Source organism: Salmo salar, chromosome 23 (assembly GCF_965601325.2).
Source record: "Salmo salar chromosome 23, fSalSal1, whole genome shotgun sequence".
In the NCBI taxonomy this organism is placed as follows: domain Eukaryota; kingdom Metazoa; phylum Chordata; class Actinopteri; order Salmoniformes; family Salmonidae; genus Salmo; species Salmo salar.
The window spans coordinates 37,837,813-37,859,768 of NC_138313.1; the positions used below are offsets into that span (position 1 = coordinate 37,837,813).

The window sequence follows — 21,956 nt, forward strand, 5'->3', positions numbered from 1 at the left end:
GTGATGGATTGGATTGAGAAGTGGACTTGTTCTCCCCAGGTATGTCATGGGTTAAGATGTTCTATGTTTGTGAGAATGAGTACATCTATGATTATTGTACATGGATTATTATTTTATTAGAGTACAAAGTGCACTTGTTTGCATCAGTATATTGCTCTTTACAGCCCCTGGCTGCTGGTAACCAGGGCCTTATCATAAACAAGCACTAACAATGGAGGACTTGTTGCTATCAGCATCTGTACTGCCACGTTTTTACATTCAGGTGTCTGTATTATCAAACTCATGTGAGACATGATCATTCGATATTTGGTTTGTCAAATCATACTTGAGTTCTTTATTATTACATAAATAATTTTATTTTTAACATCCATTATTTACAAAGATACAAGAAAGTTCAAGCTTAAGTTCAAGCCATGAATGATCTTACCCGAACAATGGGAAAACAAAATGAGTAAACATTGCACTTAATGTTATTTTTTTCTGTTTGTTTTTGTGTATGATAACACATTTTCTAATAGTACTGTATCAAGCAATAAAGTGAGTTACTGATTAGTGAACAGCAGAGTTTCGGTAAGCAACAAGGAAGCATGACTCCGATGTGTACCAGGGTCAAAGCTCCACATGATTAGTAATGGCTTCTACTGTAGAGCAAGTATGGCAGGACTAAATGTTTCCAGTATTGATGAGAAAGCAGCAGAAGTTCTAACATGTTGTCCAATATAATAGTAGTCTAAAACCTCGTTCCTGCAGTCAAATGACCAAATCGCCCTCTAGTGGCCTCATGGGTGAAATGTTATTCATATTTTTCAAAATGTCATAATTAATAAACATAATTTAAAAAAATCTGTTGAAAATCCAGTGTTTCTATGTCAACTGGTTTTGTTATATTTCAATCTGCTGTGATGTATATAAAGTGTAATATTGGTATGCTCAAAATTGAATACATTTCAACTCAATATCTGACATGATGCAGGTGTCTTCTTTTTTTAAGCCCATAACCATGTGTGTGAAGTGTATACTTTGTTTCAAAGTAGATTTGTTTAAAACTACCAAGAAACACTCTGTGTGACCCTGATTTAGCCCACTGCAGTAAAAGGTTGATGTGATGCTTCAGACAGGTGGGATCCTGGTGCAGAAAAAAGCATTTCTTTCTTTCACATACAATACAGTACTTCAGAGGCCTCATTTATAAATGTTGCGTACATACAAAATATACCCCGAAACAGTTTTGGGGCATTTATCAAAATTTAACTTGGTGTGCGGTGAGAATGTCCCTCCAAGGAAACTTTACACCATGCGCACACACATTGTCTAGTGGTTGAAGTATTGTATTGCAAGCAGGCCAGTAATGCCGTGTTCACGTGCTCATCGGAACTAGGAAACTCAGAAATGTCTGACTTGCTAACAGGTTGAACGCGACACGTGTATAACTACAACTAGTTGGCAAGTCAAAAATGTGCTAGTTTTCTAGCTCCGACTAGCATGTGAACGCGGCATAAGTATTTTGTGCCAATGGTTGCTATTATGATACGCTTATTCATAAAAACATAATAACAACATAATAACAACATTTCTATTTAATTTTTTTGAATGATTAGACAGGAATCTATTCCTATTTATTTTATTTTCCTAACCATTTTCCTAACCTGTGGCTCAGTTGGTAGAGCATGGTGTTTTCAACGCCAGCATGGTGTGTGCAACACCAGGGTTGTGGGTTCGATTCCCACGGGGGGCCAGTACCAAAAAAAGAAAATGCATGAAATGAAATGTATGCATTCACTACTGTAAGTCGCTCTTGATAAGAGCGTCTGCTAAATGACTAAAATGTAAATGCCTCGCCTTTTCTGGCCGTAATAGGTTATGCCGAGTTCATGTGCTATCGGAGTTATCGGAAGCTCCTAGTTCAGCGGGAATTTTCAGTTGAGCGATTCTCCACCTCGGAATCACAAGTGGGAAATTGAGTTGCTGAGTTGTGACGTTTCACCACTGACCTTTTACCTTTTCAACCAAAAGATGACAACAAATCAGTTTTTGACAACTAAAGCCTTACCAATATGGAGAATGTGGCTAGTTTGACCATATGTCAATGTTAAGGAAGCTAGCTAACCTTATTATTATCAATGTTAGCTAGCTTATCAAACTAGTTAAAATATTTTTGGTTGATGAATTGTTCCAACTTCAAAGGCATGTGAACACATTCATGTTGGACTTATGACTTCACACTTTCCAGTTTACAATTTCCAATGAGCACATGAAGCCACTCTGTGTTTTTCCGAAGAAGCCATACAAAAAAATGTGCCTCCCATGTACATCTCTCATTTAATTGGGCCTAGTAGCCTAATAAATAGATAGACTATGATTTCCAAGTTTTGCTTTATGCAATCTCATAGGAAGCCAGTTTATAGCCAGCCTACAGTCAAATTTAACAGGTGAACATGCAGACAGTTAATATCTTACTTTGAAATATGTATGCTACTACTGTTAAAAGCCTAGAATTCGTGGGCAGTCCAGCATATTAGGTTGGGGGGAAAGTCAATGTAAAACATTGTTGAAGTCAAATGTTCGGCTGACAGGTCCACAACAATTTACCATCGTTTTCTCGTTCAGAAATTGTCACAGTCCTTTGCTAAATACAGCATAAGTTACTGCAAAAGATTAAAACAGTCTGCCAACACAGTAAATAGACCAGTAGTTTTTAAGTAAAATGCTACAGCTCTCAGTTTTATGCAAAAGACAAATTGTTGTTCAATATTTTGTGTATCAATCGATTATTGTGTTTCTATCTCCTGTCTTGGTATAGGCTTAAATAGGCTATGATGTCACGCTCCTGTTGCTCAGCAATACTGTAGCCTATACCCATACTGTCAAAGTAAAATTGTTTTGAATATACAATCATTAAAGTGTTTGGCACTCACTATAGGCAGCATGAATGTTAAGTTTGAAAAAGTCACTGTAAAAGACAAACATTCTGCTCACACCTCTACAAAATGTGATCACATGTCCCATTGCTCTTTCTTTCAGAAACCTACGTGGCCTAATTCCAATAGTTCCAAATTATACAGCAAATAAAGGGCATTATTGTCACTATAAAAGGTGAATGGAGGGACTTTTTCTGACAGAGTTAGAATGCTTGTTCATGTGTGCACAGTTTTACGACAGGTCTGAATTATAACGGCAAAAATGTGTATGTAGAAAATGTGCCAAATTTAGAAATCTCAATATTTTTAGACGTACGTATTATTTTCAGAAATGGCGCACACGGATATTTAGTGTAGAATTTACACAACAATTATAAATGGGGCCCCAGTTGCGCAAGATTTAGCTTACCCGGTACAACTGAACGAAAAAAAGCAAACCTCACCCACCCAAACAGACAAGGCAAGCTAAATCCAGTGCAGGCCTACCCCTCTACTCCTCACAGGTCAGACGTCTGGATTTTTTCCTTCTCAGAATTCTCAAACCTCACCCCACGGCCATCATCCATATCAGCATCAGAGAACAACACCTTTGGGGTCTGTGGTGACGAGTTGTCATATTCTTCTTCCTCCTCTCTAAACCCCTCCTCTTCCTCATCATCATCATCGTCGTCACCTTCCCGCTCCCCATTGTCAGGTATGATGACCACTTCCTCCTTGGCATTGGGGTCGATGTCCTCTTTGAACCAGACTGACTTGTAGCCCTCCTCCACGCGCCTCTCTTTGGTCAGAATGGGCTTCACCTCCTTCTCGCTGTCGGCCTTATCAGACCCTGCCAGGCTGCTGGTGTCAAGCAGGAGGTTGGAGTACAGTGGAGCCGAGACCTTCATGACAGTCTCCTCCACAGCTTTGGAGGTCACTCCATTCCCGATGGATCGCTTCCCATCCATCTCCTCTGGGCCTTTGGATCCCACGCTGCCAGTGTCCCCGTCATTCTGGAAGCCCTCGTTGGTGTATTGCACCCCGTCCTTGAGTCCGCCGGGACCTTTCCCAAGCTGCAAACAAGCAATGTACCAGTCAGAAAATACTGAATTTAGGGAGGCAGAGCAAAAATCTTTAACACAAATATATATTTTTTGCCATCAATTGATTACTACACTTCAAAATTATTTTTAGCTGTCCACAGAGGATAACCCTTTTTGTTTCCAGGTAGAACCATTTTTGTTTCCAGGTAGAACCCTTTTAGGTTCCATGTAGAACCCTCTGTGGGGTTCTAAATGGAACTCAAAAGAGTTCTACCTGGACCCAAAAGGTGTTCTTCAAAGGGTTATCATATGGGGACAGTCGAATAACCCTTTAAGGTTCAAGATAGCACCTTTTGTTCTGAGTGTTGCTTTTAAAAGCTTTGCATTGCTATTTCTTCTTGCAGTGTAGAATGAACTCACAGAGCTACGGAAGATGCTGGCCTCTGACAGCTTCCTCCAATCTGTCTTGCCCTTCTGGATGCGGAAGACGAGCAGGCCGATGACGACCATAGAGATGACCAGTAACACAGCCAGGCTAGCACCCAGGGCAGCCATGTCCCCAGGACCATATCCACCTGGGGCCCCAAGAACCCCTTCTGCAGGGCCGAGGTCAAACACAATGTTTAAAACATGCCGCCCCTCACAGAAGTAAATACAACACAAGAATGGACATTGGCATCCAGCCAACATGTCTACAGGACAGCCATCTTGGTCAGGGAAAACGTTCTTTCTAGAGACTAATCAAATATGGTAAAATATTGTATAATATTGTATATATGCATCTCTATGGCCCACTCCCCCCTAAAACACCTACAAAAGGTGGATTAGGGAAGGGGTTTAACAATAACCAGAGGAATGTCCAAAGAAATACCTCTAATGTTATGTGTGAGTATAATTTCAGCAAGTTTGGGTAAGCTCAGGTTTGCAACCTTTGAACATTGGTTTTACAATCAGTGAATGGCTTTTGGGAGAGGTTGACAAGCCATGCGAAAGGACTGTATATGACCTTGTGTAAGAAGCATAGGCAGCAGCAATAGGCATTATCAGTGCGGTTGTGTTTGGAGTCTCCTGAGAGAAAAAGAAGGGTGGTTAGGGGATACCCACATGAAAAAATACTATAGTATACTATGGTATAAATACTGTAGTATTGCTATATTTATATACTATAGTATTCACTGTAGTAATTACTGTAGTGTTTCTGCAGACATGATTGTAGTATACTGTAATAATTACTGTAGTGTTCTTGAGGACATTTCTGTAGTATTTACTACAGCGTTTTTATTTGATTATCTTTGACATAGAAGTGGGGGCTTTCTCCTTGAGGAAACCTACTGGACAAATACAAAAATAGCAGTTTTCCATTACCTGTAGGTAGGTAGGACTGGAGGAGTCTGAACAGATAGTTCAGAGGTTCTGCTCTTCTCTATAACCAGTAGGTAGGCAGGGAGTACTGGAGCCTGATTGGATAGTTCAGATTCTAGTATTTTCTATCCATGCCATTTCATGGGATGAGAGGGGGAGGCAAGGCAGTCAGAGGGCAAGGAGGGAGGATGTGTTTAACTCAAGGCTTGTTATTAAGGGTGCAGTGGATGGGTGGGGGGAGTTCATTAGGTACACCAATTTAGTTCTGGGTCAGACCCACCTTTGCCTCCAGAACAGCTTGAAATGGAATCGTTACTCAATTGGTATCAAGGGACCTAACGTGTACCGTTGACACCAGGTAGGGTGGGGCCGTGGACTCATGCTTCTTACGCTAAATCCTGACTCTCAAAATTAAATTAAATACAATTTTCTTTGTCACATGCGCCGAATACCTTACTATGAAATGCTTACTTACAAGCCGTTAACCAACAATGCAGTTTTAAGAAAAATACGAGTTAAGAAAAATATTTACTAAATAAACTGAAGTAAAAAATAAAAGAGCAACAATAAATAGGGCTCCCGAGTGGCGCAGCGGTCTAAGGCTAGAGGCGTCATTACAGACACCCTGGTTCGATTCCTGGCTGTGATTGGGAGTCCCATAGGGCGATGCACAATTGGCCCAGCGTCTTCCGGGTTTGGCCGGTGTAGGCCGTCATTGTTAATAACAATTTGTTCTTAACTGACTTGGTAAGTTAAATAAAGGTTAATATTTTTTATATATATTTAAAAATAACAATAACGAGGCTGTATTCAGGGGTTACCAGTACCGAGTCAATGTGTGGGGGTACAGGTTTGTCGAGGTTATTAAGGTAATATATACATATAGGTAGGGGTAAAATGACTATGCATAGATAATAGATAATAAAGAATGAGTAGCAGCTGTGTAAAAAAAGAGGGGGGGGTCAATGCAAATAGTCCAGGTAGCCATTTGATTAGCTGTTCAGCAGTCTTATGGCTTGGTGGTAGAAGCTGTTAAGAAGGCTTTTGGACCTTGACTTTGCGCTCTGGTACCACTTGCTATGCGGTAGCAGAAAGAACAGTCCATGAGTAGGGTGGCTGGAGTCTTTGGCAATTTTCAGGGCCTTCCTCTGACACCGCCTGGTATTGAAGTCCTGGATGGCAGGAAGCTTGGCCTCAGGATATACTGGGCCGTACTCACTACGCTCTATAGCGCCTTGCGGTCATAGGCCGAGCAGTTGCCATACCAGGCGGTGCAACCAGTCAGGATGCTCTCGATGGTGCAGCTGTATAACTTTTTGAGGATTTGAGGACCCATGCCAAATATTTTCAGTCAGGAATAGGCTGATGACTCTGCCATAATCATGCCACAACAGGAACCAGGATTTGTCGGACCAGGCAAAGTTTTTCCACTCTTCAGTTGTCCAGTGTTGGTGATCACGTGTCCACTGGAGCCGCTTCTTCTTGTTTTTAGCTGATGGAAGTGAAACCCGGTGTGGTCGTCTGCTGCAGTAGCCCATCTGTGACAAGGACGGACGAGTTGTGCATTCCCGAGATGCCGTTCTGCACACCCCTGTTGTACTGCGCCGTTATTTGCTAGTTTGTGACCCGCCTGTTAGCTTGTATAATTTATGCCATTCTCCTTTGACCTCTCATCAACTAGCTGTTTTTTCGCCCACAAGACTGCCGCTGATTGGATGTTTTTTGTTTGTCGCACCATTCTTGGTAAATCCTAGACACTGTCGTGTGTGAAAAGCCCAGGAGGCCGGACGTTTCTTAGATACTGGAACTGGCGTGCTTGGCACTGACGATCATACCAAGCTCAAAGTTGCTTAGGTCACTAGTTTTTCCCATTCTAACTTTCAATCAAACAGTAACTGAATGCCTCGATGCCTGTCTGCCACATAACTCGCTGTCTGTAGGAGTGAACCAAATGGAGGTGTACCTAATAAATGCATATCGTTTTGCAAAAAAACATTTTAATTAATATCTAAATTCAATTTTTTTAAATTGTATTTATATTTTATATATTTCTTTATTTTTGTTAATAAAGGAAAGAAGAGTGCCAACGAGATGAGTTAAAAGTAGTTTGTGGGAGAAGAGTTAAAATAGCAGCAGAGTTTAGAAAGGTAAAAGTGTAAAGAACTGTTTGTAGATGCCAATAATGTTTAGTAAGTGGGAGGGGAGGGGGAGGATCCGAACCCGGATTAGGGTAAGGGTTGGGGATAGGGTGGCACAAATTGGGATATGGTGGATAGGAATGGGTGGGGTGTATGCAAATTAAATCCTGTAGTATTACTATAGTTAAAAACTATAGTGTTTTTGCAGACACTGTAGTGTTTTTGCATTATTTACTTGACTTTAGTACTACAGTGTTTAAATGTGGATAATACTGTAGTATTTACTATCGTATCCTCCAATATACTACAAAATTATAAAGTAAGCTCAACACAATCAAGGGGATACTACAGTGTGTAGTATAATATTCTACAGTATACTACAAGATTCTAAAGTAAGTACTAGACATGATAGAGGGATACTACAGTATGGAGTATAGTATTCTACAGTATACTACCATTTACTACAGTTTACTAGAGAATTCTATAGTAAATACTATAATATTCTATAGTAAACTGTAGTATTTTTCCATGTGGGTACCTGTTGTGAAGTTGATGGCAGCATGGGTGGCAGTAGCCATGTCAGTGGTGGCCATGTCAGTGGTGGCCATATCAGTGGTGGCCATGTCAGTGGTGGCCATGTCAGTAGTGGCCATGTCAGTGGTGGCCATAACAGTGGTGGTCATGTCAGTGGTAGTTGGGGCCATGGTTGTAATCCCTGGGAGGAGAGCAGTGTCAGCAGCTGTTCAGCATGGACCCCCTCCCTGTCCCTCACCAGGGTTATTAATAGCATAGCATGGAGAATGACATAGGGCGGCAATAGCACGTGATTTGCGTGTAATTAATGGAGAGCAGGGATGGTAATGGACAACCAGCATTATTTATAACTATGTAAGTATATTAGCTACATTAATGGGTTTTACCTGGCATGACCTCCACCTTGAGAGATGCTGTAGTTGATTCTGCATTGGATGAGTCGATGGCATGCAACTGAGCAAACAAACAAAAAGTTAAACATTGAAAGTCTAAGTACAAGATCGTTTTTTTTACGTCTTACTCAAACACCTACAGTAGACTTTACTCCAGTTTATTTGTAGGTTGTTGTTTTGGCTTAAAAGGAACAGAACACACTCACATTCAAGGAAACAGTGCCTGGCATAACGTTTTTAGTCATGAGGATGAAGCCTTGCGGGGTAATGGAGAATTCATCATGGCTTCCCTGAACCTCATATCTCACATCAGGGTTGAAGCCCTGTAGAGAAGGATTGGTTAGCCATAATGTTAGATAGGGGAACCATGCAATAAGGTCCCTGAAATGGGAAATGTAAGATCACTAAAGATCATATTTAGAGTTAGTGTGATCAATATCATCTGTAGCATATTTGAGGTCTCAATAAAAAGTAAAATATCTCCAATAAATATCAAAGTCACACATTAATTGCAACCTTTTGTCAGAGATCTGTACTTTACATGTGCAATGTGTTTTCACTGCTACCGACACAAGGGAATATCATTTTACATTTTAGTCATTTAGCAGACACTCTTATCCAGAGCAACTTACAGTAGTGAATGCATACATTTCATTTCATGCATTTTTTTTTTGTACTGGCCCCCCGTGGGAATCGAACCCACAACCCTGGCGTTGTAAACACCATGCTCTACTAACTGAGCCACAGGAATAGACCGATAGACCTTACATCAGCATAGTCTGTGTCCTTGGCCTGGACCCTGAGTGGCCTGTTTGTGGCTTTGCTTTCCAGAACCATGCTGTCTATGCCCGCGTCTGCAGAGATGAAGCCCTCATACTCCGTCTTCTCAAACTGCGGCGGGTTCACACTCTTTTTGACAACATCAATCGTGACCGTTGTGGTCGCGAACTGGTCGCCGTTGGTCGTCTGTAAAGCCTGAGAATAAAAACGTGTTAACATTTTCTATCAATGATTGTATCTGTGCCACAAAAACATAATCCTGTGATGTCAACTGCATAATTATATTAATTGCAATAAGAGGTTATTAACTATACACTTAGAAAAAAAGGGTTCCAAAAGGGTTCTGCTTCTGTCCCCATAGGAGAACCCTTTTTGGTTCGAGGTAGAACTATTTTGGGTTCCATATAGAACCCTCTGTGAAATGGCTTCTACAGGGAACCCAAAAGGGTTCCACCTGTAACCAAAAGGGTTCTACCTGGAACCAAAAGGAGTTCTTCAAAGGGTTCTCCTATGGGGACAACCGAAAAACCCTTTTCAATTCTAGATGGCACCTTTTTTTCTAAGCGTGTATAGACTATATGGTTGGCAGAGGTCTATATGGACATTATGGATTCATGAACTATTTCAGAAAAACTTTTATTACCAGAACTGTTAAGGTCAGTGGACCCGCTACATCCGCCGCTTTCAACATGGTGATGTCCCCAGTGTTTTGATTGATCTGAAAAATGCCAGATTCAGACCCTTAAAAATAGAAAAAAAGAAACGTGAGAGCCCTGTTAGTAGAGGTATTTTCATTGGAGAAGAAATGTGTTGTTGGCCAGGACTATAGGTGAGATAGTTGCTCTGTGAATGATAGCCGAGTCTGTCAGTATCAATGATCGTGATATTTCTGAGAGTATTTACATGTAAAATGTTGAATATTCATGTTGCTTACCAGTTGGAAATCTGTACATTATCGGCACATTTAAGCCTTTGTCACCATCAATGGCACGCACCGGACCTGGCTGCAATGGCAATGCACCAACCTGGGATGTAAATGAGACTTTGCATGACTTACTGTGGCTACTGTTACTACTATTTCAATCCAACAATGTCATGGGCTAAGCTAAACACATAATGATGGCTAGCTGTACTGAGTGGATTGTGAATATTAGTCAAATGTATTATAAGATTATAACAACGTTGCTGTTTTTAGAGGAGGGAGGATGGTGGACGCACCTCTTGCTCTGTTAGGTTGACTTTTCCTGTATATCCAGAGCTGAGGCAAATTTTGGAAATGTCAACTATGGTTTCTGTGCAGGGCTGGAACCATGGTGGACGGTTGTCAATGTCCAAGATGTTGACTTGGATAGTGGTTGTGGCAGTGAATGAAGGTGGTGTGGATGTGGGGGTATCCTAAAAAAAACACAACAAAGGACTCGGTGAAGATCTAAAGCTTGGATGCCGTCAAAGAGATGATGGTTTCAACCAATACAGTTTATTATTCCACGGCCCCAAACAATCAATCACTTTCATTATAACAACTATAAAAACAGAACCAGCACTCACCTGAGCAGATAATATAAGTGTCACACTTGTCCCTGCGTCATAGTCAAGAACTTGTTGCACTAGTATATTTGGGCTGTTTTCTTGCAGTATAAAACCCTCCTGTGAGAATTTAAAAGGACGTTATTTTATTTAAGATAAGTTATGTATGGCTGGGAGGAGCATTCGCTCTCATATTTAGACAGGATGAGGATGGAGACTTACTGTATCTGGCACTAGGCTGTAATAGAGTCGATCCTTATCTGCATCTGTTGCTACAATTGCACCGACACTTTTGCCTACAGGTGACAACTGGTCCAAAGAAAATAACACAAACAGTATTTATTTCTGTCACTGTCCTATGAGTAGTTTTTAAATATTTTTTTAATATATAGAATAGAGTAAATGGAATCAGACATTCTACCATGAAACCTTAACCGGATTCTAGAAATATGGTAAAGTACTCATGGCTAGTATATCAAGATAAAAACGTGATCTTTCTTCCCTATGACTGATAATGAAGTACACTAACTGAGAAAGAAATATGCACTCACCTCATCAACATTAAGAGTGTACTGGCTTTCTGCAAATACTGGCGGGTTGTCATTCACATTCTCAATAAGTACCACTACTATTAGAGTGAGCTGGAATGAAGATCACATTTGAATTACTGACTCCATAGAGGTATATAAGTAAAATGAGGTTTAACTTAGGTTTAATATTGCATGCCATCTGTTATAAATCTAACGATATTTAAGGGTTTTGCCTCAAAAAAGGTCACAGTAGCTTTGAATAAATCTTTTTTAAGTAATTTTGGTCTTCAGGAGTGTTGTCCCTTGAGCACTACAGGTATACTGTATAATAGAAATCATGTGCTATTTGCACGTGAAAATGTCATGGAATGCAGTCTGGAATATTTCTCCATTTACACTTTGATAGTAAACTAAATGTACAGTGGATCTGTATGTGTATTCCATAAAATTACCATACACAAGTGTGTAGACTGAATGAATCTCAAATCCAAATAATTTTTATTATAAAGTCGATCATTGTATTATGGGCATTACTTTTTTATTGTAATGACTTTTTAAATGATTTATTTATTGGTCCAGCTTGCCCATACTGTAGCCACTCCCATTACATATCGATGATTAAAAGTACAAGAAAGTGCACTTACAAATTGATCACCTTTTCTACAAAGCAGGTCAACGGTGAAAGACGTGCTAGTCTGTGAAATAAACAAAATTACACATCAACGTCTCATCTGCATTATACAATTGACTATATTCATAATCAACTGCAAGAAAAGGGCTAATTAATGTGGAAAAGGCACCAGCAGAGCCAAGGGAATTAAGTGTACCCAACAACGCATGTGCCTTTCGTAGCTTAATCTAGATCCAAGATGAACACATATTCATGCTAAATAGTGATAACATACCTCATAGTCCAAAACCTTTATCGCTGTAAGATCATTGCCACTCAGACCGAAAGAGTCTGCAGGATTACTGGCAATAGTTAGGCTCACTTCTTCTTCTGTGGTGATTGTGGTCACAACAGCACCAATAATGTTGTTCTCTCTAATAGTGGGAGGCGCAGCCGTAGGCATGGAGCATACTGCAATGAAAGAGAGAAAAGACGTATAACAAAGAATGAACAGTACCCAAATTATGTAACATAAAATAATTGTCTGTTTTCAATGAAAGTATCATTCAAGCAAAATGTGTTTGAACTCTATGGATATTATCCCACTGGGCAAACAACGTCATTTAAACATGGAGAATTGGGTAATATTTGGTGGATACAGTATGCTGATGAATGAGATTCCACAGACCTGCGACCCTGAACAAGCATGCTTTCTATGATTACATAAAAAGACATTTATAGTTACATTAGGGTAACCTCAACATGTGGCCATGGATGTGTTACTCATTTTATGGTTGAATAAAAATTGTTACATTCGTTTTCAAGATATCCTTAACATTAGGCTATTTACTGCCTTACAAAAGAAATATTGAATTGTGTTTGGTTGACAACGCAACCAAAAATCAACATTTAAAGGAGATGTATCTGCTGCTTGGATAGTTAGATCTGAGCCACTGGCTCAATCCTATTATTTTATGTATTTAACTTTTATTTTAGGTTGAGATGGAGACATGAATCCAACATATAATTTGTTAACCTGTAGAAAAGTTAAAAGGCTATTTAATGTATTGCAAAAATCCTGAATCCAAGATGGCGTAATTTTCTTCGACTCTTTTTTATATTTTTTTCTAAACCTCAACTTCAAAACACTCTCCTGCAACCCGCCTCACCCAATGTGGTGCGGAGCTGTTTTTTTCTAAAGTATTTTTATTCACCTCGAACTTGGAATCCCCCAACAGCAGCTAGCCAGCTCACTAGCTACTAGCTAGTAGCCACTGCTAGCGGTCATCAGCTAACCTTTAGCTCGGAAAGCTCTCGCCAGTTTGTACAACGAGACTCAAACCAGAGCATACCGGACCTATTTTCTCTCCATTTCCCCAGATTCCTACCGCAAACTCTGGACATTTTCACCTGGATCATCGCAGCTAGCTAGCTCCTATCCAAGTGACTACTGGCTAACGTCGGTCCCGGAACAAGCACCAATTAGCCTGGAGCTAGCCCACGCTAGGCCTTTTTCCCGGCTAGCTAAAGAGGCCCATCAGCCACTCCTGGGCTACAATACCCGGACCCCTTCTACTGCTGTTATGGTGCACGGAACCCCGCCGATCCTTCACGACTGGACTACGATGTAATCTGCTCGAGGGGGCATCGCGATGTCCCCTGAATGCCCATCTGCTAGCTACGGCCCACTAGCTGCTATCTGCGGCCCGCTAGCTGTCTAGAGCATATTGGACTGTTAGCTGTATAGATACATCGGCCAATTTCTTGGGCCACTATACCTATTTTGTCAATTGGACTTGGACCCCTCTGCTACTCGGAAGCCTACTAATTCATCACAACTGATCTATCGACGTCACCGCACGCGGAGGCTAAAACAGACTTTCCTCCATCGAGATGTCCCTCTAAGGCCCTTCTGCTAGCTTGCTAGCCCCGGTCTGCTAGCTGTCTGTATCGCCGTGTCTCCAACCAGCCCAACCACTCACTGGACCCCTATTGATCACCCGGCTACGCATGCCTCTCCCTAATATCAATATGCCTTGTCCATTACTGTCCTGGTTAGTGATTATTGCCTTATTTCACTGTAGAGACTCTAGCCCTGCTCAATATGCCTTAACCTACCATTTAGTTCCACCTCCCACATTTGCGGAGACATCACCTGGTTTAAATGTCTCTAGAGACAATATCTCTCTCATCATTACTCAATGCCTAGGTTTACCTCCAATGTACTCACATCCTACCATACCTCTGTCTGTACATTATGCCTTGAATCTATTCTCTCATGCCCAGAAACCTGCTCCTTTTACTCTCTGCTCTGAACGCACTAGACGACCAGTCCTGATAGCCTTTAGCCGTACCCTCATCCAACTCCTCCTCTGGTGATATAGAGGTTAATCCAGGCCCTGCAGTGCCTAGCTCCACACCTACTCCCCAGGTGTTCTCATTTGTTGACTTCTGTAACCGTAAAAGCCTTGGTTTCATGCATGTTAACATTAGAAGCCTCCTCCCTAAGTTTGTTTGATTCACTGCTTTAGCACACTCTGCCAACCTGGATGTCCTAGCCGTGTCTGAATCTTGGCTTAGGAAGTCCACCAAAAACCCGGAAATCTCCATCCCTAACTATAACATTTTCCGACAAGATAGAACTGACCAAAGGGGGCGGTGTTGCAATCTACTGCAGAGATAGCCTGCAGGGTTCTGTCTTACTATCCAGGTCTGTCCCGAAACAATTCGAACTTCTACTTTTAAAAATCCATCCTTCCAGAAACAAGTCTCTCAACGTTGCCGCTTGCTATAGACCACCAACTGCCCCCAGCTGTGCCCTGGACACCATATGTGAATTGATTGCCCCCCATCTATCTTCAGAGCTCATGCTGCTAGGTGACCTAAACTGGGACATGCTTAACACCCCGGCCATCCTACAATCTAAACTTGATGCCCTCAATCACACACAAATTATCAATGAACCCACCAGGTACAACCCCATATCCGTAAACTCGGGCACCCTCATAGATATCATCCTAACCAACTTGCCCTCCAAATACACCTCTGCTGTTTTCTACCAAGATCTCAGTGATCACTGCCTCATTGCCTGCATCCGTAATGGGTCTACGGTCAAACGACCACCACTCATCACTGTCAAACGCTCCCTAAAACACTTCAGCGAGCAGGCCTTTCTAATCGACCTGGCCCGGGTATCCTGGAAGGATATTGACCTCATCCCGTCAGTAGAGGATGCCTGGTTATTCTTTAAAAGTGCCTTCCTCACCATCTTAAATAAGCATGCCCCATTAAAAAAATTTGAACCAGGAATAGATATAGCCTTTGGTTCTCTCCAGACCTGACTGCCCTTGACCAGCACAAAAACATCCTGTGGCGTTCTGCTTTAGCATCGAACAGCCCCCGTGATATGCAACTTTTCAGGGAAGTTAGGAACAAATATGCACAGGCAGTTAGGAAAGCTAAGGCTAGCTTTTTCAAGCAGAAATTTGCATCCTGTAGTGTCCCATAACTCCAAAAAGTTATCCAGTGTCCCATAATTCCAAAAAGTTATGGGACACTGTAAAGTCCATGGAGAATAAGAGCACCTCCTCCCAGCTGCCCACTGCACTGAGGCTAGGAAACACTGTCACCACCGATAAATCCACTATAATTGAGAATTTCAATAAGCATTTTTCTACGGCTAGCCATGCTTTCCACCTGGCTACCCCTACCCCGATCAACTGCCCTCCTCCTGTCACAAATAATGTCGTTGTGTTGAAGGGAGGACCAATACGCAGCGGGAATGTGGATACTCATCTTTTTAATAAAACACGAGCAAAGCATCCACAGGAAAAAACAACAAACAATACTCACGACAAGAACAGTGTGGCAGGCTAAACAAAAGCAGTGCTCACAAACAACTACCCACAACCACAAAGAAAAACACACACCTGTTTATAGGACTCCCAATTAGAGGCAACTAGAAACACCTGCCTCCAATTGAGAGTCCAGCACCCAACCTACACATAGTAAACCTATCTAGAACCTACACACAACACAAACCCTCTGCCACGTCCTGACCAAAACTAATACAATTACTCCCTCTGCTGGTCAGGACGTGACAGTACCCCCCCCCCCCCCCCCCCCCCCCCCCCCAAAGGTGCAGACCCCGATTGCACCTAAAAGAAAAGACAAAAAACCCCAAACAACAAAAAAATATCCCCCTAAACTAAAGGGAGGGAAGGGAGGGTGGCTGCCGTCAACGATGGCACTGTGCTACACCCCCCCTCCCCAACCCACCTATATAGGAGGCGGCTCAGGTGCGGGACGTGGACCTCGCTCCACCTTCGGCATCGCCCACTTAGGCGGCGATGGCTGCGCCGGGCAGACGGGCCACTCTGGCTGGGCCGGAGGACAGGCGGGCCACTCTGGCTGGGCCTGAGGACAGGCGGGCCACTCTGGCTGGGCCGGAGGACAGGCGGGCCACTCTGGCTGGGCCGGAGGACAGGCGGGCCACTCTGGCTGGGCCGGAGGACAGGCGGGCCACTCTGGCTGGGCCGGAGGACAGGCGGGCCACTCTGGCTGGGCCGGAGGACAGGCGGGCAGCTCTGGCTGGGCCGGAGGACAGGCGGGCAGCTCTGGCGACTCCTGACTGGCGGGCAGCTCTGGTGGCTCCAGACTGGCGAGGCTGGGCTGACGCACTAGATGCCTGATGCATGGGGCTGGTACAGGACGTGCCAGCCTGGAGACACGCACCTCAAGGCTAGTGCGTGTAGCGGGAAACACTGGACCGTAGAGGCGCACTGGCGGTCTCGAGCGCAGGGTTGGCATCACCCCTTCAGGCTGGATGCCCACTCTCCCCTGGCACATGCGGGGCGCTGGTACTGCGCGCACCGGCCTGAAAATACCAGGCCTCACCACAGCACCTACCCCAAAGCACGGGACCTGTCCAGTCTGTTTCTGTCCAAAAAGGGTACGGGGAGCTGGCCTGGGTCTCCAATCTCGCCCCGCCAAACAGCCCTTGTGCCCCCCCCAATTGTTTTTATTGGGGCTGCCTCTCGGGCTCCCTTACCCACCGTCTTCCCCAGTCCTCGCCAGAATTCCTCCGCTGCTTGGTCCTGGTATGGTGGGTATTTCTGTCACAACTAATGTCGTTGTGTTGAAGGGAGGACCAATACGCAGCGGGAATGTGGATACTCATCTTTTTAATAAAACACGAGCAAAGCATCCACAGGAAAAAACAATAAACAATACTCACGACAAGAACAGTGTGGCAGGCTAAACAAAAACACACACCTGTTTATAGGACAACTAGAAACACCTGAGAGGCAACTAGAAACACCTGCCTCCAATTGAGAGTCCAGCACCCAACCTACACATAGAAAACCTACCTAGAACCTACACACAACACAAACCCTCTGCCACGTCCTGACCAAAACTAATACAATTACTCCCTCTGCTGGTCAGGACGTGACACCTCCCCCCACAGCAACTCGCCCAAACTCCCCCCCCCCCCCCACTTCTCCTTCACCCAAATCCAGATAGCTGATGTTCTGAAAGAGCTGCAAAATCTGGACCCCTACAAATCAGCCGGGCTAGACAATCTGGACACTCTCTTTCTAAAATTATGTGCCAAAATTGTTGCAACCCATATTACTAGCCTGTTCAACCTCTCTTTCGTATCGTCTGAGATTCCCATAGATTGGAAAGCTGTCGCGGTCATCCCCCTCTTCAAAGGGGGAGAAACTCTAGACCCAAACTGCTACAGATCTATATCTATTCTACCCTGCCTTTCTAAGGTCTTCGAAAGCCAAGATAACTAACAGATTACCGACCATTTTGAATCCCACCGTACCTTCTCCGCTATGCAATCTGGTTTCAGAGCTGGTCATGGGTGCACCTCAGCCACGCTCAAGGTCCTAAACAATATCATAACCGCCATCGATAAGAGACATTACTGTGCAGCCGTATTCATCGACCTGGCTAAGGCTTTTGACTCTGTCAATCACAACATTCTTATTGGCAGACTCAACAGCCTTGGTTTCTCAAATGATTGCCTCGCCTGGTTCACCAATTACCTCTCTGATAGAGTTCAGTGTGTCAAATCGGAGGGCCTGTTGTCCGGACCTCTGGCAGTCTCTATGGGGGTGCCACAGGGTTCAATTCTCGGGCCACCTCTCTTCTCTGTATACATCAATGATGTCGCTCTTCCTGCTGGTGATTCTTTGATGCACCTCTACGCAGATGACACCATTCTGTATACCTCTGGCCCGTCTTTGGACACTGTGTTATCTAACCTCCAGACGAGCATCAATGCCATACAACTCTCCTTCCGTGGCCTCCAACTGCTCTTAAACGCAAGTAAAACTAAATGCATGCTCTTCAACCGATCGCTACCCGCACTTGCCCGCTCATCCAGCATCACTACTCTGGACGGTTCTGACTTAGAATATGTGGACAACTACAAATACCTGGGTGTCTGGTTAGACTGTAAACTCTCCTTCCAGACTCACATTCAACACTTCCAATCCAAAATTAAATCTAGAATCGGCTTCCTATTTCGCATCCTTCACTCATGCTGCCAAACATACCCTCGTAAAACTGACTACCCTACCGATCCTCGACTTCGGCGATGTAATTTACAAAATAGCCTCCAACACTCTACTCAAGAAATTGGATGCAGTCTATCACAGTGCCATCCGTTTTGTCACCAAAGCCCCATATACTACCCACCACTGCGACCTGTACTCTCTCGTTGGCTGGCCCTCGCTTCATATTCATCACCAAACCCACTGGCTCCAGGTCATCTACAAGTCTCTGCTAGGTAAAGCCCTGCCTTATCTCAGCTCACTGGTCACCATAGCAGCACCCACACGTAGCACGCGCTCCAGCAGGTATATCTCACTGGTCACCCCCAAAGCCAATTCTTTCCTTGGCCGCCTCTCCTTCCAGGTCTCTGCTACCAATGATTGGAACAAACTGCAAAAATCACTGAAGCTGGAGACTCTTAACATCCTCACTAGCACCAGCTGTCAGAGCAGCTCACAGATCACTGCACCTGTTCATAGCTCATCTGTAAATAGCCCATCCAATCTACCGCATCCCCATACTGTATTTATTTATTTATCTTGCTCCTTTTCACCCCAGTAATTCTACTTGCACATTCATCTTCTGCACATTCTACCATTCCAGTGTTTAATTGCTATATTGTAATTACTTCACCACCATGGCCTATTTATTGCCTTGCCTCTCTTATCCTACCTCATTTGCACATGCTGTATATAGACTTTTCTACTGTACTATTGATTGTATGTTTGTTTATTCCATGTGTAACTCTGTGTTGTTTTTATGTGTCGAACTGCTGTGCTTTATCTTGGCCAGGTCGCAGTTGCAAATGAAAACTTGTTCTCAACTAGCCTACCTGGTTAAATAAAGATGAAATAAAAAATAAAATAAAAAAAAGTGATACTGAATTGTGTTTGGTTGTCAATGCAACTGTCACGTCCTGACCATAGTAAGTTGTTATTTTCTATGGTAGAGTAGGTCAGGGCGTGACAGGGGGTGTTTGTCTGTTTTGTATTTCTATGTTCAGTTTCTAGTTTTGTATTTCTATGTTTTTTTTTTGTTGGTATGATCTCCAATTAGAGGCAGCTGGTTGTCGTTGTCTCTAATTGGAGGTCATATTTAAGCTGATGTTTGTCCCATCTGTTTTTGTGGGTGATTATTTTTGAGTAGTGTGTTTTCTCTCTGCGTCATGGTTTGTTGTTTTGTTATTTCAAGTATTTGGTGTATTGCATTTCGTTTCACGGATTAATAAAGATGTGGAACTACAAACACGCTGCGCCTTGGTCCTTTAGACAACCGTTACAGCAAACAAATATCAACATTTGAAGGAGATGCTTCTTCTGCTTGGATAGCTCCATCTGTGACACTGAGTCAATCTTTAATTCTAGTTTGTCTACAAATTAATAATTGAAATGTTGGATTCACATCTTAATTTTAACCAAAAATCTAAGTTAAAGAATAGGACTACATCAAATCAAACATTATATGCACATTAAATACGGTTGGATTTGATTTAATTCAATTTTTTAACATACATTTTTGGTTGAGATGGAGATCCAACATATTTATTATGAAATCAATCAAAGCTTGAAACCAATATCTATTGTCTATTTTTAGTTTAATCCTGGGCTGAATTTAAACAATAGCTGTTGATGACTTCCCAAATACTGTATGTGATTTATAAAGTATGGTTACACTTCATCTGCTCTGTTCAAAATCAAATGCGCCGAAAATGACAATGTTTTTATTTTACCAGACAAGTCAGTTAAGAACAAATTCTTATTTTCTTTGACGGCCTAGGAACAGTGGGTTAACTGCCTTGTTCAGGGGCAGAACGACAGATTTGTACCATGTCAGCTCGGGGATTCAAACTTGCAACCTTTCGGTTATTAGCCCAACGCTCTAACCACTAGGCTACGCTGCCCCCCCCCCCCCCCAAAAAAAGTGTAGACTTTTCTGTGAAATGCTTACTTACAAGCCCTTTCCCAACAATGCAGTTAAAAAATTGAAAACGTACAAACAGATAAAAAGAAAATAGTAACACAATAAAATAACAATAACGAGGCTATATACAGGCTATATACAAGGTGTATCGGTACTGAGTCAGTGTACTGGGGTACGAGGTAGTTGGGGTGATTCATTCAAGTTAAAATGTACATGTAGGTTTGGTTAAGTGATTGAAGTACTATGTACACGTAGGTAGGGGTGAAAAGCAGATAGTCTGGGTAGCCGTTTAATTAACTGTTCAGAAGTCTTATAGCTTTGGGGTAGAAGCTGTTCAGAAGCCTTTTGGTCCCAGACTTGGTGCTCCATTACTGCTTGCCGTGCGATAGCAGAGAGAACAGACTGTGACTTGGGTGATGGAGTATTTGACAATTTTTTGGGCCTTCCTCTGACACCACCTGGTATACAGGTCCTGGATGGCATGGAGCTCGGTCCCTCTGTTGAGTCTAGCCTTTGGAATGACTTCGATAGCAATAGTGAATCTATTAAGTTAAGATTTCTCAACAATCATTCTCATGATAGCACGTTGGTTAAAGTCAGTGACAAATATCAAAGCTAAGCCGGGCTTGGTTACAACTCTGGATGGGTTAAAACTTGGTTAAAACTCGGGATAGCTGTAGATATATCAACTACAGTGGATATTACGTTGAAGATCAGATGTTATTTCAAATGTACAAATTCAACATATTTTATACAAGGTTTGTCTATGTTGAAAATTCGTTACCGGGATGACATAATCCTGTGGTTGAAATTTTACCCTCAAAACAACAGTTTACGTTGATAACTTTTTTCAAATCCAATGTATTTCCCACGTAGATTCCATGTCACAATAAGTTGGTAAATTACATTGAAACAACCAGTTTGTGCCAAGTGGGTAGCTTTACGGTTTGTGTAATTAAATAAGAAAATACAGGTAATACATATATAGCCTTAGTTTCATTGGTGATTAAAGGACTGAGAAAATGCTATATTTTTTTTATCAGAACTGTTTATTTGGGACAAATTCCAATTCCAAAATTAGAATTCCGAATTCAAAGTGTAAAAAAGTAATTGGACAACCAATCTGCAACATCTTACAAAAGCTGCAGACCCTGAAGCTGTGTCCCTGTCAATGTCCAATAATAATTTCAGTTTAGAAATACTTACTCTGTTGTGCTTGAGTTGATCTGAGAAGCAAAAACACAAGCAGAAAGCTCAACACGGTCCTCAAAGTAAAGTGTGGATATTTCTTCTCCATTGCCCTGTTCAATTGTCCGATCAATCCTAATGAAATAAGGTAGGAATAGCAGGGCTTTTGTACCGACTTGTACTTGTCCGCATAAAGCAGTGACTATATTGCCTGAGGAGAGAGGACTGACTTTAGTCTCCACCTTTGTGACTATAAGGCTTATCTGCTGTTTTATGATCAGAGGAGAGGAGCATGTCTATGGTGGACTTTCCCCCCTCATAAAGATACACATCTGTTGTGGAGAAATCATACAATAATAAGAGCCACACGACTCATGTTTCACTCCTACGTGAAAGCGGATCTGTTTTTGAGGTTGAGATGAGATCTATTTGTCTGATCATTGTATGAGAAATTGCAAGTTATCTGTT

The 21,956-nt window shown here is 42.5% G+C and overlaps 1 protein-coding gene and 1 pseudogene across 2 annotated transcripts; both read right to left on the bottom strand.

Annotated features, from left to right (window-relative positions):
* Positions 1–305: 305 nt before the first annotated feature.
* On the bottom strand, positions 306–21,747 carry cdhr5b (cadherin-related family member 5b). 2 transcript variants are annotated; one of them, XM_014169906.3, is made up of 15 exons: positions 21,507–21,747; positions 12,109–12,284; positions 11,848–11,898; positions 11,225–11,314; positions 10,896–10,982; positions 10,695–10,793; positions 10,365–10,541; positions 10,081–10,171; positions 9,790–9,887; positions 9,135–9,341; positions 8,573–8,689; positions 8,361–8,427; positions 7,979–8,155; positions 4,361–4,536; positions 306–3,970 (listed from the first exon to the last, which is right to left on the bottom strand). In XM_014169906.3, the coding sequence occupies exons 1-15, from the start codon at positions 21,595–21,597 to the stop codon at positions 3,416–3,418; spliced, it is 2,259 nt and encodes a 752-aa protein (XP_014025381.3). In that variant the 5' UTR covers positions 21,598–21,747; the 3' UTR covers positions 306–3,415. The 2 variants fall into 2 exon arrangements, with proteins under 2 accessions (XP_014025381.3, XP_014025382.3); XM_014169907.3 differs by lacking the exon at positions 7,979–8,155.
* LOC123729956 (uncharacterized) lies at positions 5,246–5,304 on the bottom strand (annotated as a pseudogene).
* Positions 21,748–21,956: the final 209 nt, after the last annotated feature.

Bases quoted from the DNA above. Each gene is read 5' to 3' on its own strand.
- cdhr5b (XM_014169906.3), bottom strand. From the start codon at position 21,597: ATGGAGAAGAAATATCCACACTTTACTTTGAGGACCGTGTTGAGCTTT. The intron at 8,428-8,572 runs GTGAGTGTGTTC...TTGTTTGCTCAG, and splicing joins CAGGCACTGTTTCCTTGAAT to TTGCATGCCATCGACTCATC. The intron at 4,537-7,978 runs GTACCCACATGG...TCGGCCCTGCAG, and splicing joins TGCCATCAACTTCACAACAG to AAGGGGTTCTTGGGGCCCCA.